The 17,337-nt window shown below is 37.6% G+C and overlaps 1 protein-coding gene across 1 annotated transcript in view; it reads right to left on the bottom strand.

The window, feature by feature from the left end:
- Window positions 1-329: 329 nt before the first annotated feature.
- MMP16 (matrix metallopeptidase 16) overlaps window positions 330-17,337 on the bottom strand; it is a 229,036-nt gene continuing 212,028 nt past the window's right edge. The window contains exons 8-10 of the mRNA XM_067553824.1: window positions 10,642-10,792; window positions 5,108-5,223; window positions 330-664 (exon numbers count right to left, since the gene is read on the bottom strand). Coding sequence (XP_067409925.1) covers window positions 330-664; window positions 5,108-5,223; window positions 10,642-10,792 — 602 coding nt within the window. The remainder of the gene's footprint in view (window positions 665-5,107; window positions 5,224-10,641; window positions 10,793-17,337) is intronic.

Below are 17,337 nucleotides of genomic sequence, written 5' to 3'. Positions count from 1 at the left end.
ACAGTAGAAATATTGGATTTTTCTTTTCTTTTTTCCTCTTCATCAGTTAATCCTGATAGTTTATTGGGTTTTGAGCGTGCAGAGGAAAGGCCTGGAACCGAATGACAAAGAAAGACAAAGGACTGAAGAAACGGCAGATACTGTTTAGCATGGAAGCTTCCCAATAGAGTGAATCCCCACTCATGTGCAGGACAGGCAACCCCCTGGGTTTTAAAGATCAGCTCTGATTCAAGCTGACAGATGCCTGCTCCTAACTAGGAAACTGCGTAACAGCTCTTATGTTGAATCTGAAGTTACCACAAACTCCTGGGAGAGAAAAAACCCCTACATCACACCCACTCTTGCATAGAGCGTTTGCAGTACAGTATGTGGCGGGGTGTTCCTTTCCTCTTGAACTGGAACACAGTGTAAACCAAGACAAGGAGGCACAAGGCCAGGATGCAGGGAATGACAATGGCTATGGCTTTCACAGTGCTGGCTGTGTTGTCCAGTTTGATGACAATGTCTACGTCATCTTGAGGGCTGTGTCTGTCTTTGTCCCGGTCCGTTGGTCCATCACAACCCATAAAATCCTTGAGGATGGATCTGGGATATCCAGGTTCCACCCTGAGCATTTGGTTATTGAATTTCCAATACTCCTTTCCTTTGTAGAAATATGTGAAGCCTGGGAGACAAAAGTGCAGTTATTCATGGTCATGTCAACTATCTGATTATAAAGACCAAAGTTAAACAACCTTGACTATCACCAAATGACACTGAATTCTTTTCTGAGAATGGGGATCTCTAAAGTGAAAGTAATATGGATTATTCAGGTACAGATCAGGATGGGGGACTTTTAGATCTTCTGGACAATAAGTACATGGTTCCTAAGAAAGCTCTTGTCCAAACTAGCATCCAAGGCAGAACTTCATTTCTTTCTTGTCTTTAGAAAATCTTACATTTCAAGTTTCCTATTTGAATAAACTCAGAACTAGTTTTAATCTAATAATATGACTATGAAAAAACCCAAGAGAAAAATATTGATGAATTTAGGAGTTTAATGATTCATCTGTTAATTGAACACTTGACCAGAGTTAGAATTATGCCACTACCAGGATTGAGCCTCAATAATTCAAGCAGTCCAATTCCTGCTCAGAATGGGAGATCAGTTTAAATGAATTCCAACACTGTGCTAGAAAAGTCTGAAATGAGAACTGAGCCTCTTCAATGTCATTTTAGCCTGCTGCTTTACTTCAGATGGAGGAAACACTATATAAATGAACAGCAACTTTACCAAAAGAAAATGGGTGTACCCAGGTTCAAATTTTCTGCAGGGAACTGGTATTTGATCAGTCAGATGAAACCCAATATAATTACAAAACATGCCTGCATGAAGAAATCCTAACATCCTGCCAAAAACCTAAATTATTTTTCTACCCCACCTGAAAAATGGTATTGATCTGGCATGAAACAAACCTTCACAATGGGTGAACTTCCTCCCACTGTTTATGACCTGAATGCATACACCTGAAGGTTTCCCTAGCTTTACCTGATAGGCCTCATGTTCTTTCCTACAGTGATAAAGGTCATTAGGAACATTAAGATAGATTGGGTGTCATTTGTCATAGTAATAACGCTTATTGGAAAGATTAGTGGACTAGATGTTAGAGATAATATTAATAATCTCTTATTTAAACAAAAGTCAGACTCTTTCAGTTGTGCAGAAGAAGACATTTTAGGATATTTCTTTTCCAGTACAGAACTACATACAAAAGCCTTTGTCTTTGATACCTGCACATTTAACATGTGAGGGGTTTTTTTGGTTTTTTTTTTAAATCTTTTTACAGTTGCTATTTATTTAATTCTAATTATTTTGTGGACAGTTCAGTAGGTATTATTGTACCATTTGATTCCCTTCAGTCTTATTGTCTAAGACTCTGTGCATATCTATATCTTCCTTTCTATATCTCTAGACAGAAAATATATGACAGGTTGACTAAAAATGAAAGTAGCGAGCTATATCAAAACTACGCTTAGGATATTTGGTCATGAAACGTCTTCCATTCCATTGGAACAAAGCATAAAACAGCACTATTGCTATTACTGTGCCATTAGTTGCAAAAGCTGAGATTTTCAATATATTAAAAACATCTCAAAGGAATCTGTAGTTTAGGCTTAGAAGCAAATAGGTTTGTTCATTAACAAATGCAAAATTACAGTACTCTAAACCATGGTTTACAACAGGGAACTACTTTTATGTCTTCCACAAAATAATGTGTGTTTTGAAAAGCACTGCAGATGTTGACTCTTAATAAGACTTTTGGCAAAAGTAAAAGATACTGCTATTTACTAACAATATAGTATGATCAAATGAGAGGGGATAAAACCATAGGGACACAGGAATTGCCATGCTGTGTTGCACCAGAGGTACATCCAACCTAGAATCCTGTTTCTGACAATGCCCAGAACCAGATGGTTCAGAGGAAGATGTAAGAACCCCCCCAGTGTGCAGCTGTGGATAGTCTCTCCCTCCCATCCCCCTGACTTTAGGTCTCACCCTGATTTCTAATAGTTAGGGACTGGTGACAAGTTTATACCACCTGCTACTCTGCAAAGAGAGAGACCAAGCTATTGGCACACAGCGAAGTTATTATTCAGGGAGAATACAGAATTTAAACAGAAATCTAAAGATGCACCACCCAGAAAACATACCAGCTGCAGTCCTCACGGCCCCAGCATTAGCTGCTTCAACCCATCCATCCCCCACTCCTTGCCCTCCCACTGAATTGCCCTTCTCTACAGCAACTGCCTGCCTCCGCATCCACGCAGCACAGATCTCTCAGGGAAGGGGGTGCTGCGTTGCTCAGGTGGCAGAAGGAGCTGCCACTCTATGTGCTCTACAGGATTGAGCAGTTCTTGTGAATGCAGGCCATGTGGGAGTATAGAAGGAAAGTTTGCTGCTTGCCATGTCTGCTCCTGCCTGATAAAGGCTCCTGCTGCTGCACTAGAAGACAAGACCACAGTGCAGGAGCAGCAGGGAAAACTTCAAAGACATCACCCATGCCTGGGCTTCTAGATCTTTGAATGAGTCAGAAAGCATTCTAAGTGCTCAGCTGGCAACAGCAGAGGATCTGGGATTGCCAGCTTTTATGCACCCTTCCTTCATGTGATTCTACTCAGTTTATTGTTGTTTTTTATGTTTTTGAGGAGTGGATTTAGCGCCACTCATCTGCCATCTATAGCAAACCCAGTTCAGTTTTTAAATAGGATGAGGATAAAAAAAGATACATTCTTTCAGACGATGTGGGATAACTGGACAAAATTCTTCCTACATTTTCCCCCTACAGCAATCTGGTAAAATTTCATATCAAATCTTTATCTAAGCAGAGAAAGGAAAATGGTTTGGGGCAAAATTTAATCAGAATCCTTTTAAAGTAAGCTGTGGTTTTCTTCTTTTGTCTCATTGTCTCCACGTGCAATCACCAATGTAGTTATGCTTTGGCTCCTTAAAGAAATATCTGTTAGGCTGTCTTCATGGACTTTCCTCTGAGGCTCCCGTGAGGCTCTCCAAGAGCCCTGAACATTCCTTATTTTCCCTTTTTTCCTTCCCCCTCCCCCCAGATCTGATGTCATGTTTCACTGCTCTTCTGACAGTTGCTTGCTAGTGGGAAAGCCATCATTGCTATTCTTGAGTTGGGCCGAGGGTTTGATGCAGGGTGACTCAAGGAGCTCCCACTGGGCCAAGGATAAGTGCTCTGTCTCTGCAGCACTTTCAGACTCCTTCTGCCTGGGTGTGAGGGGAAGATAACTTTCATTGCTAATGGGAGATACGGATATAAATCACTGAGCACAACACTGACACTTTACATGTGTTGCTGAGTTCACTTTAGATAGAAAAAAAAATAAGATTATAGTTCCATGAAGTAAGCAAATGTTAAGAAGCACATCTAAACGACAATTTGTTTAGGGAAGCAGAGATTAAATTCATTATGTATATGTGTGTGCATATATATTTATACATATATATGTATGTATACAGTCAGAGAGTTAACTGCTGAGTGTGATGTATACAGAATGTCGATCCTGTCTGACCTACTTTCCTGTTTTAAAAAAAAAAATTCTAGCCAAATGCGAGAATCAGCAGAGAGTTTCTGTTAATGATTGAAACAAAGACAATGCAAGGAAGTGATTTAGTGTATTTCCACAGCAAATTAGTTTATCTAGTTAGAGGAAGAAATGAAGACTCAGAAATGGACTACACCAGGAAAGAAAGCTTTATATTTACCTATTAAAGGGAAATGAAAGTAAGATAGCAAGAAAGATGTGCACTGTCTGAACCGCCCCCTCCTCCCCCCATCACTAATAGATTAATCAAATGTATAGTAGAGAATACTAGCAGCAATGAAAAGTGACTGCAAGCACATATTGTTGTTTACATCAAGGACATCTAAACTTTATGCAACTGAGGGCTGCACTGGCAAATTGCTTTTAGACTGAGGACAGCACTTAATCTGAATAAAATGGAACAAATTTCAGCTGCTCTCATTCATAGGGAGGTGTGGCCAATTGGAAACTATGAGTTGCAGCATGAGATACTCCATCTTTGTGTAGGTAGTAGCATGGTATGCTAAATTCCAAAGTATCTGTAAGCTGCAGCTCTGTATTATACATTTGCGCCATCTTTGATTTACATACTCCTCTGGATACTTCTATTTATATAGTGAAAGGGCTGGTTCTGGACTACAATACAGCAAAATGAATCAAAAAGTTTTTATTCTATATGAACCATTACCGACTTGGAGATTCAAACAGATACACTTAGAGTAGGAAATTTATTTTATGAAGCACTAAAATCCTGCAAAAACAAAACAAAAAACCCAAACCCAAATTAAAGATTATTATATAAAAAATAAGCATCTTTTCTGTCCCTCATTGTGATTTTAAATAGATTAATCAAACAATTATATGTAACAATTTAAGAAGATCATGAAATGCACAGTATGAAACATCTGCAAAATAATGAGAGTTCAGCCAGTCCACCAACCTGATTAGCCAATCATTTCTAGACATCTCTACATCATCATAACAGATGTTAGGAAATGACTCAACTAGGAAAGTGTTTGCATACCATTTTCCTTGTGGACAAAGGCTCCCTGAGGAGATTCTGGGATACCTTTCCAGATGGTGATTGGTTTTGGATAACCAGGGTCCATGGACCTCATTTCTTCACTGTATCTCCAATACCTAATTAAAGGAATAAAATAAAATAAAAATAGATAACCAAAGTCGCATTTATAAACATAGCTGATATGCTAATTGCATGCCATTTTCTTTCTAACAAAGTGTTGCATTTAATAACTTAAACTGGGGCAACCCAGAGCTATCCTGCTTAGCAATACTAAGAGGAAACAAAGAAATGTAATCTTGCTTGCTGATTGGACAGCTGTTTCAAGTAAGTAAACAGAAGATAAAAGACTTCTCCAGCTTGACAACTAAATCAACATGCACCTTATTTATAATCAAAGCAATTCTAGTGCCTCGGGCCTCTGTGGAGCAACACCAGGAGATACAATATATGCAAAAAACTACATTATGTTTCAATTGAGATCTTAATCACACAAAAGCCAGTGAATTCAGAGTTAAGGTTCCCACAGCAAGCTTAACTTTTCTACTTCAGTGTATTCATTACAACAGTCTTTCATTACATGATCATACAATATGTATAAAATAATAGAAAATGCTATATATTTTGTGTGTCTCTTTGATGGGGGAAAAAAATTCAGTGCAGAAATCATCAGGGTACAAGTTCAAGGCAACTTGAACTTGAGAGAAATAAGAATAAATAATTGATCTTATTTACACTGAAGAAGCGGCATTAATATTCAGCATCTGTGTGTATGCAGCAGTACAAAATGATGTATGTGTGCATCTCTGGTTATAAAATATGTGGTTTCATGGTAATATTGTATTATATCATAATATTAATAATAATGGCACCTTATTTTATTTAATGCCCTCTCTGTTTAAAGGTCCAAGATAGTTAGTGTGTATTAAAGCTTGCTGTAGGATCCCCAGGTCTGAACTGCCCTTCCCTACTCTTGAATAGTTGCTGTTTATGAAAAAGATCAAATATCCCCTCTTGAACATGTGGAACATGGCACTTTTGTGCATGCTATGATCATTAAGAAAAGTTCAGTGATTTACTTCACATGCTCAGTATACTACAGTATTTGCAAATGATCATAGCATTGTTATTTCTAAACCAAATTATCTTATGCAAAGTTCTGTACAGTTTAACAGAAAATAATCTTCTAACATTTTTTGAATCATCCTGTATATAGTTTAATGAATAAAGTTCCTGCTGTAGAATTCTATAGGTTGATTAAATAAAAAACCTTTTAAAAGGATTCTCTATTAAATTCCATGGGGTTTTCAAATTCTTTACATCTTAAATTCTTTTCCATAAGTTTTTTATATCTTCCAGAAATCTTCATTCAAACACATCAAGAGATAGAGAACCCACTACTTTGCTTGGTAGTTTGTTCCAGTATTTAACTACCATTTTTATTAAAATACATGGCTAATTTCTAATTTGAATTTGTCTGGCTTCAGCTTCCAGCCATTGGTCCTTGTAAAGCCTTTCTCTGCTAGATTAAAGAGTTCTTTAGCACCTGGTATTTTCTCCCTGTGAAGGTATTTCTACACTGTAATCAAGTCACTTTTTAATCTTTTTGATAAGCTAAACAAACTGAGCTCTTTCAAACTCTCACTGTAAGACATTTTTCCTAGCTCTCAACAGTCTGTGAAATTAAAAGGTGACACATTTAAAATTCATAAAAGAAAATAACTGGCATTCATAACAAAAAAAATTTCTGACTCTGTGGCATAAAGTATTTTTAAAAGCCTGATCCCTTAGTCTAGTTACATATTCACCAGTAATCAGACTCCAACAAGTCCCATTAGCAACATCATTCTGTCCCCGCCTATTAATAGAGCTTTTGAATATCCTTCAGAGCACTATAATAAACACGGGAAACATCATATAGAAACAATCAAAACACATCTAAAATATTAAGTGCATGAAGCCCTTTTTCCTTCACCATTTTAAGGTTGCATTGCTTAGTTTTCCTTTTTCTCTTCTCCATTTTTTTTTTGACCAATCTGTTTTTCTCTCAATTTGTTTGCTGTGTCTCTGAGTTTAACATTGCAATTTCCATTTTGTATTCTCTCCTTCTTCCCTTCTACCTTCACTGGCTGTCTTACCTTTTCACTTTATTCTATGTTCCCTTTTTCTTGCCCCTCTTTTTTGTCTTGCTTCTCTTTCCTTGTTCTTCCCTGAATTCGTTGTTGTCCTCACTCCCTCTTCTCCTCCTCCCAACTCTACATAATTCCCTAACTGCGTCCCTTCTTTAGTATTTCCTCTCCTTGGGTTCCTGGTCCTTCTTCCTGCCAGGATGTCTGAGATAGGTGGTCCTCTTGAGCTTTCAAAAATTGGTGTTCTGGTTAAAAATAGTTCCTCTGGACTACACCTACTTAGTATAGTCTGGCAGCCCTGAGATTGATGACTTTTCTGCATTGCAGAGAAATCTCATTATGTATGGGGTAATTGTGGCTGTATCTTTTAAGATCTGTGTTGGAGTAGGGAATCTGTCTACAGTGTGAAGAATAGCTCAGTCCAGGTCTTCCTCAATATTCAGTGGCTCTCTAAAATTTTAATATTTTGATTTTTTAATCCCAAAAGGATTAAAAATACATTTTTTTTCTTTTTTAAAAAATGAGAGCTTCTGAAAGAAAACCCAGACTTGCCAAATTCCAATAGGTAGACTCCCTCAACCAGTGCTGATTACAGATGTATTGATAACACAGAACGTGCTGGGGCTCCTCAGTGAATAGTGTATTAGCAATCATGGGAGCAGGGAGGAGGGCATTTCATGGAATTGGAAAAGGGAAAAGACACACAAGGTAAAAGAAAAATGCACATTTGTTAACATGTGCTTTATCTAATGCTTTTTATTTAGGCATTCAGCTGTTTAAAGTAATGTTGAGATTTTAAAGAAAAAAACAGTTAAACTTTACAATTCAGAAAAACAAACCCCTCCCCCAGAGTTATTTTCAACTGTAAATCAGGTCCATGAGTCTAATGGTGCAAGCCTGTCATCACCTGAACAGACACTATTGCATTCTAATTAGAAAGAAATATATCATTGAGCTGTAAGATTTTCCTCCTCCTAGCTCTCTCATACAATTATTCAGGAGCTCTCTCTCTTGTTCACTGGTTCATTTAAGAACATGTTTATGGCAATCTCTCTCTGCCTGCACATGCGTTAATTCGGACATGTCATATTCTATAGACATTTCCTTTGGTACATATATTCTATTAACAATTTGGGGTTAAAAATAATCTTTATGTTATCATAAATTATATAGCTGATGTTTAAGACTTCATAAGCTACCTTGTATAGCTGTTATTTATATCACTCTCTTGGGACTTTTAAAATTATGTCTAGATTCTATCACGGAGCACATACACTACAGATTCAGGACAAAATAAACCTAGAGTTCCTTGCATTATATAACTCTACTTGGAGAAATATACCTTCCTATTTTGACATTGGCATAACCACTTGCCTGTCTTTAATTCCTACCTCATGCTACAAAAGAAGCAACACCATGTTGTACCTAGTTCAGAAAAAAACTATAACAGGCTTATACTACAATTAAAACCAGCAGGAGAATTCAACTCTAACATTACATTAAGAAAAAATTGCAATATAAACAATACATACTGAGAAGCTTAGTGGGATATGGGTTTATTCCCAGTAGTGGTCAATATCCTATAATAGCTCAATTATCTCTGCAAGGCTCATGTTCTTCGATTTTCTCCTAACATACTGTATTGCATTTTCTATCCTGCTGAGTCTCATTATGCTTGTTATAGCTCTAAGTAGCAACTTCTCCATCAATAGAAGTTTCCTTTGATAGTTCTCTGTTTTGTGTTACTGCTAACAGAATTTTTAGGAAGGTCTTGACTTGAAGTAGCTGTCTATGCATGGAAATCTATTATATAATGCCTCTGTTGAGTAAAACCTAAAGAAAGCATAGGTCACATAAGATTCCTACATGTTTTCCCAGGACCCTGCAGGTAGAAAACTATTAATTGAAAATAAACTTAAATAAAAAAATCTTCTCATCCACAGGATGCAAATTATAGGACTGGTTTTGTTCACAGTGGAGGCTGATTGTTTGAAATACATTTGAAACGAAACATACGTTTCATAAACCAGAAATTTGGTTCAGTTGCCTACTTCCTTTCCCATGAATGCAACAAAAATCTGAAGATTATCTATATATTTTAAAAAATTTGTGGCCTTCTTTAACAAACTGTTAACCTAGTCCCCAAAACAAAAACAGTATGGTTAACAGTAGTATGATTAACATACAGCACATTCAAACATATTTCTTAAGATACCCAACAATACTTTTAATGTCCTAAAATACTGAAATCCAAATAACACATAGTAATAATAGTAGTAGTGATAATAATAGTAATAATAATATGTTTTTGAGCACTCAATTTTCTAGATGCTTCAAAGACAGCAACAAAACCAAAAATAATTGTAAGAATATTAATGTGTTGCATGTCTACACAGTCTTTCATTCACACCACTTAACATGCTCCACAAACCAATTACTCCTCTCAATGCCCCTGTAAAGAAATATGCTTAGCCTAATTTTATAGATGGAAAAATATAGGCACAGAGTTGTTAAGTGACTTGCCCAACATCACATAGCAAATCTGTTTCACATCTGGAACATAACTCATATCTCCTAGCTTCCAGCTCTGTGCTTTATTAACCACAAGAATATGTTGCTTCCTGTAAAGGGATTGTAAACTTTATTTAACAGTAACTCAATTAAGGGCTGATCCTAAACTGCTTAAGCAGTTCTCTGACTTTTCCCTTTCTGATCACATTTCTAAACAATGGCATAGAAGCCATGAACTTCAACAGGCCTGGATTAGGGCTTCCTGCTTACGTGGTAGGGGTTAGACATAAAGGGAGGGGAAGCATGAGGAAAATAGAAGTTAAGACTGAAGAACAGAGAACAATATAAGTAAATGGAAACTACAAGATAACTATATTACTTTGACTATTTAAGTTCTAATTAGTTGAAATTCTGAATTGCCTGCTGATCCTTAAATAAGGCTTGCCACCAAAAACGTGGACCTAGTGAGAGCATACAGAAACAAAATTTCTCCTGGAGAGCTCAAAGAAAAATATAAAAACTCAGAGAAAAATAATCTGAAAAGAATCCTCAAATGTGAAGGAAAAAAAAGTGAATTCAAATACCCCTTCTCCACTCTACTTCCAGCACTTCAGTGAAATGAATTACAGAAATTGAAAAGGAAAACACATACAGTGAAACTCATCCCTGTGTAGAAGGACAGCACAAGTAAGATCACTTAAGTCCTCAAAATAGGCTTTGAGTAACGCATAAGCCTTATGATGGCCCTCTGTACCAGGGTGAATTTCGCCCACACTTAATATTTAATAGTCTAAATGGATCAAATTGTTTATTTTTGGGAAATATGAGGAAATAACAAATATGTCTCAGCTGACATTGATCAATCAAATTACTTCCTTCTAGGATTTCTCTACCAACCTATCTCCTTTGAAGAAGTAGGTTTTCCCAACGTCCTCCCACCAAATTGCTGAATCAATACCATGGGGAGGAATTCCACTTCCAAGTGTTATCAAATCATGAGGGTACCCTGGCTGGAGAGTAGTGTCCTTGAAGACCCAGAACTGGTTACCTGAACAAAAGCAGATATATGTTAAATTCCAGAGCTTTCAGTATTAAAATTAAAATACTCTAAGGATATAAAACACTCAAAGGAATAAAGCAATATGTTGATTCTGTTAAATACATTAAACTGGAAAATATTTTATTAACAAAGACACTGCAAAATAAAATACGGTATATCTGACAAATACCTTATATTTATACAGCACTTTTATTCAATAGTACCCCATAAAATTGTGCAGACAATCCATATAAGAATCATATTCAGACTGAGAATGAAGTCACCTCAGAAGGTGGTGTAATGTAAGCCATTTTACAAGCACAACACTGCCCAACAGATTCGTTTTTCACATGGGAAGCAGGGTGAATTTTAGGATAAAATTGAATAATAAAACATTTAGATTAAAAAAAATGTATAACCTCTAGAAATTCCGATTTTCCTAGAGACCGTTTACTCCTATTACCATATGCTCTAATTGTCAGACAGAGAGTTAACATGTTTACACATGATACACTAGTTCATTTTGAAAGTATTTTATGAACATACTTCAATATACTGTCTATCTCTTTTTTCCCAGTGGGCAATCAAAGAGAGTGAATGAGGCACTAAAGACTCTGCATGACATCCTGGCTCCATTTAATTCAATGTGAGTTTTGCCACTGAAGTCAATGGGAAGAAAATTTTACACTTTAGGAAAAATTTTCAGACACACCAAAGTGATATGGGTGCCCTAGACCATTAGCACTTTTGAAAATGTTATCGTCTGTGCTTTTCTTCCTCACCACTCAATCTTTTCCACCAGTCTACAACTCCAGCTTCTCCCTTGCAACTGCTTCCTTTCAACCTCCTCCCAAGTCACAGAAGTCTGGAAAAGGACCAGGGAGGATGCTGGCTTCCTCCACTACAAAACTGCCTTTTCTTTCTTGTCAGATACCTTTATTTCTCTTTCCTGATCAACTCCTACAAACGCATTAACTCTCTCTGCTTTGTCAGGCCCCTTCTGTCCTGTTTGGCTCCCTGTTAAACTCCACCTCCAACTCCAGCTGGAGCATGCTCTGCAACTGTGGCTGGGAGGCGTCTCCTGGGCACAGAGTTGCTCCTTAATCTCGTCATTTCTAGTCTAGGGTTTATACCCCCATCACAGGGCTCCTCAATCTAGCAGAGAAAGACACACTCTGTTCCAATGGCTGGAGGTTGAAGCTAGACAAATTCAGACTTGAAATAAGATGTACATTTTTAACAGTAAAGCTAAGTAACGGTTGGGACAGTTTACCAAGGGTCATGATGGTGACTCCATCATGGGTAATTTTAAAATCAAAACTGTATGTTTTTTCCAGAAGATATACTCTAGGAATTATTTTGGGGAAGTTGTATGTCCTGTGTTATGCAGGAGGTCAGACTAGAGGATCACAATGGTCCCTTTTAGCCTTGGAATCTTATCCCTTCTTCCCTTTCACATGATTCTTTCTGACACATGACTGACACTAGTCAGTATGTGAACTGTCTCCCTCTCTATCCCTTTGCACCTCACTTGACCAGCTCCCATTTTTGACTGACTACACTTCACTGCCACCTCTTATATATGTCCCTCAATTCTCTCTCCATGGGTGTCCCTAAGGGTTTTGTTCTTGAACTTCTCTTCCTTAGTCCCCTCTCCATCTTATTCCCTTGTGACTTCTTCTCCTTTAATGGAATAAGATGTTTATTTATTTATGTTTTATTTTTATTTATTTAAAAATGCACCTATCCAGATGATGACTGGATGAATGAATAAAAGTTATGTAATAAAACATGCAGATGATAAGACATATCACAAATACAAAATCCTCCCAAACCATATTCTGTTACCCACTTAACTCTCTTTCCCAGAAGGAGAGCAGCCATGCCATCACCTACCTGACTCCTGCCTTGCATCTTTCCAGAGACACAAGGTGGGTGAGATAATATCTTTTATTGGATCAACTTCTTTTGATGAGACACAAGCTTTTGAGCTACACAGAGCTCTCCTTCAGGTCTGGTAAAGAGCTCTGTGTAGCTTGAAAACTTGTCTCTTTCACCAACAGAAGTTGATCCAGTAAAAGATATAACCTCAACCACCTTGTCTCTCTAATATCCAGGAACCAACCTGGCTACAACACTTCATTGCACCTCTCCAGTATAATGAAAATGAGGCAGCCAAACTCATCTTTCTTGCTGAACACTTCAGATAAGCACCTGAGCCCCGTGCTGCTACTAGTCTCCCATTATTCTCATTCAGGTTCTGCACTTCGACAATTCTGCTTTCCTTCAGTCCTCTTTTGTAACCTTCTCCCACAGGTGCTTTCCTCTCATGTTGTCCCATATGCCTACAAAAATCCCCTGAGTCTGTGTGCCATGCAACTTCCCTCTCCTCCTTCAAATCCCTCTTCAAAACATATTTCTTACCACAGCCTCTTCAATAATGACTCACAGTGTCATGGCAACCCAATCAATTTGAATTTTAAAAGGTGGGAGAGAAATCCCAATAGAATGCATACCTCAGAAATAGTAACGTCTCAAAACCATAGTTTGTTCACAGTGTCTTCCCTTTTCCTTTGTCTTATGTCAGCTGTCCCTGTGTGATGTCATGTTGTGTTTATGCTATATCGTAAGCTCTATTGGGTAGGGACCATGTATGTATCCTCGCTCTACAACATTATGGACATGCATGTTGCTAAAAATGTTATTATCAATAATAATAATCTGTGAAAAGAATAACTATTACTAAGGCGACCTGTCGACATCTTGACAATCCTTTAAACTGACATAACAGAAAAGGTCCAGAGAAAGGGAATGAAAATCATTACACCTCTTGGGCCTTCCCATACAAAGAGAGAGAATGAAGACTAACAGTCAGGGACCTGGCATAAAACAGATGGAATCCCTCAGAATTCACTGCAGCTCCCCCAAAGAGACCCTCTGAGTGGAGCTGGTGCATCAATGGATTTGCCTGTGCTGCACTTATTTCAGCCAGTGTCTCCCTTTCTGAAGCCATAACAGTCCTTTTCATCACCTCTAAGGTGCCAATAAGTGGAGTTTCAACCATTTAACATGACCATTAACACTAGTGTAAATTGGAATAAATCAGTGGTAAATTTGATCCAAAAATGTAAACCAGAAATTAATCCCTCCTGACCCACTATATCCAGAACACCCTTATTTATGCCAGCCAATGGAAAAAAAGTTTTAAAGTGCATTTGCCTGGATTCATATCTATGAAGATCCCCCAGTGGCATGATACACATAAGAGTGGCGGTCCATACTATTCATTGTATGAGCTATGTGGCTGAGCATGCTGCTCCACAAACACTTATCTGCCCTTAGGCACTCTCTCATACAAACATTTTATAAGGAAACTTAACTTCACCCCAAAGACCTAGGATCAAATCTATGCCAGAGTCACTGGGATGGAAAATCCAGAAAGCTGTATTCACAGTTTGTTTTATATTTTAGTTATCCCTCTGTGGTATTAAATAAGGGAAGTCTTAAAAAAAAAAAAAAAAAAAAAAAAGAAAGAAAGAAAGAAAGAAAGAAAGAAAGAAAAAAGCAGGCTTTTCCCCCTCACCTGTACCTCAGCAATTTACAGCACGCTTTCCTTTTAATCCTATTTTTAATTAGGAAAGGGGATACAATTTCAATCCTTCCTGTGGTGGTTTTGCAGAGTAAATCTTTTATCAGTTTCTTTGCAGCTGTTTGTCATCCACACTTTCAAGCAGAGGCATTCCAGTTTGCCTGAGGATACTTTCCTTGGCAAATCTCAGAACCATCCTTTTTTCACAAGCAAATTTCCTATTCTTCCATCTCCTTCCCTGTCCCCAACACTACTTTTTAACATCCTTCAGGTGATGCAAAGTCCCAGGTTACTTGCAGTGCATCAGGCTCTAGGAGGCATTTGCAGAAGCCTGGTTCAGTACATCTTCCAGGGTTTCAGCAACAGAGGAAATATGTGTGAACATATGAGATTTATAGTTCCTGTAGGAAATTCCTGTTATTCTACCTGGTTGTCTCATGTTCTGCAGCAGTGTGCTCTGTACTGAGAACCTAATACTGCCTTCTAATAATGAAAAGAAAGATTTTCTGAAAGACTTCTTACACAAGGTTCTCATTGATAGATTTCCCTTCATTTCATGTCTGATAGAGAGACCTAGACACACATGACCAGTCTCTCTCTTCTTAAGCAAAATACGGAAAACTCATCAGGCACATGCGTATTAATGTGGTCTTAAAAACAGCAGTGAAGCAGCTATTAGCATCTTTGTGACAAAAGAAATCATAAGGAAAAGAGCAGCAAACCTATATGTATCTTTCATCATAAAACTTGATTTTTTAATGAATTAAAAAGTCAATAAAGATAATTTATGTTTAATTTTCCCAATATGCAATAAGGCAAGAACCACAATAAAACTGTGTCCTTCAGATATTCAAGCTTTCAACTCCATGGTCTGGTTTGTTCTCTAGAAATTTCCTAGAAAGAAGTAAGCCACTATTACATTTCCATTTCTAGCAGGGGGTGCTGCTCAATGAAAGACAGAAAGGCATGGCCAGTCCAAGGCTCTTTTCTATATGTTGTTAATGGGTATATATTTGAAAGATGAGGAAAAGAAGGTGATGTGACAGAGAGCTAATCAAAGATGCCAACTTTGACATTATACACTGAGAAACACTGATTGTCTTCACAGCTATTGCACGTGCCAGGCAGGAAGAAAAATGTGTTCAGAGAGGATGTGCAGGGAGCTTTGTAAAGTACAGAAAATAAAGGGGAGCTAGCCTATGAAGAGTGATCATTTGAAGTACGCAAAAAGTTATGTCTGTGCTGACCTAAAGGTCATTACCTACTATTTAATTAGGGTGCTCTACAAAGCTTAATCCTAGGGAGGATAAGGCTGTATCCTGAGGGTTTCAAACATTCATTTCAGGTGGCCACACCATTAGTATCTCACAGTTCCCCTTCTCAGGTGAATTATACCTGAGTCTCAAAACTACTGGTTCACTTGGCCGTATACAAATAGGTGGCTTCAGAAGGGGATCATAGCTGCAAGTTTAGTACTGGGGGGAAGGATCATGCTCTGTGGACCCTTCCAGTTGGTACTCGTGTGCAAACAACAGATGGTGTTCAATGAACGATACTGTGTCAGGTCGTTTGTCTTTTAGAAGATCCTTCCAAATGACAGTTGCTGGGAAGCAAGAAGAGGCATGTTCTACAATGTATGCAATACTACTGACTATTTCCGTGTTTCACAAGGAGCAAAATAAAGGAAGTTGTTAGGAAATGATAATTGTCAGCTGTTTCAAATTCTGCCCTCCCATATGCCTGATCAATGATTGAAATAACCAGGCTGAAAATGAATATTATAAGAGGACAGCATAATTGAGCCCAGTATCTGCTGTACATCTGTGGAGCAGGAAAAAAGTGCAATGTTTACTGGAAACACAAGACTGGAGTGAGACTCCTAATGAAATCCCCCTTAGCAAATTTCTTTCTTCTATTTAAGCAAGTGTACTCCTCAGGGTAACTGGAGAGAACTTAAACCAGAGGATCTTTTATTGAGACTGTAGGACACAGAGAACTTTAGCAATTACAGGCAAGATTTGTATTGGTTATAACTAGAGCATATTTAATATTTGCTTCAAAGATATGTTTAGTCTGCTATAACCATAACCATTATGAATGGGACGCATTATCAATAAGAAACCCAAGCGTTCTGTCCTGCTGCACCTTTTTTGTTGCGTCCTCACCTGCAGAAATGATATTGAAAAGTGGTTGACTGTTGGCCAGGGAAGGATTTCACGGGAGGAGGGATGCAGTTCAGGAGATTCTCAGCAAGAATCTGGAGCTTTCACACGCAGAATTGAATACTAATATGAATGTAAGTTGAAGATCAGAGCAAAGGAAGCTTGATTGTAATGAGGATTAATTCCTTTTATTTCTCGCTTTAGTGAGCTATTTGAAGTGATGTCAAAAATGTATCCAAAATGAGTGCTTAAGTCATAATATTCAGGTTCTTTTATAAGTTATAGGCACAACATACTGCAGACCTGTTAATCATTATGATTACAATAAAAATAATGAAAGAAAACCAGACACTATTTGAACAGTAATGGTTTGATCCTTCTTCCAGATACACGGTCACTCATATAATGCAAGTGACATGTTTCCTTGGCAGGGGGCAAGTACTAGATTTGTTCTACAAAGTTATCCCTTTCAGGTCTGGTTTTGTGGGTTCATTATTCTGATAGATTTTAATAAATCACCATGTTTCATAAAGTCTGGGCACTCTTCTGAATGTTTCATTTTTCACTATCTATTACCTGCTGTGAAATCTAATATGACAACAAGCAGTATGGTAAGGTCGCAGGCTGAGAATGAAGCAAATGATAAAAAAGTCAAAATGTTTTGTTTTTTTTGCAATAATGTTTAGTTAAATACCAACTCCACAAGGAAACCATTTAAAAAAATGAACTGTGATTTAACTACTTGAAGTCTTTGAAAATGTATTGTTGCCATTCTAAAAATTGATTAGAATTACACGATACAC

The sequence above is a fragment of the Emydura macquarii genome, unplaced genomic scaffold (genome assembly GCF_026122565.2).
Source record: "Emydura macquarii macquarii isolate MOO-44397 ecotype Brisbane River unplaced genomic scaffold, CSIRO-AGI_Emac_v2 contig_1477, whole genome shotgun sequence".
Lineage (NCBI taxonomy): Eukaryota > Metazoa > Chordata > Testudines > Chelidae > Emydura > Emydura macquarii.
The sequence above is the reverse complement of the archived record's forward strand: the minus strand, read 5'-3'. Positions and strand labels throughout refer to the sequence as shown.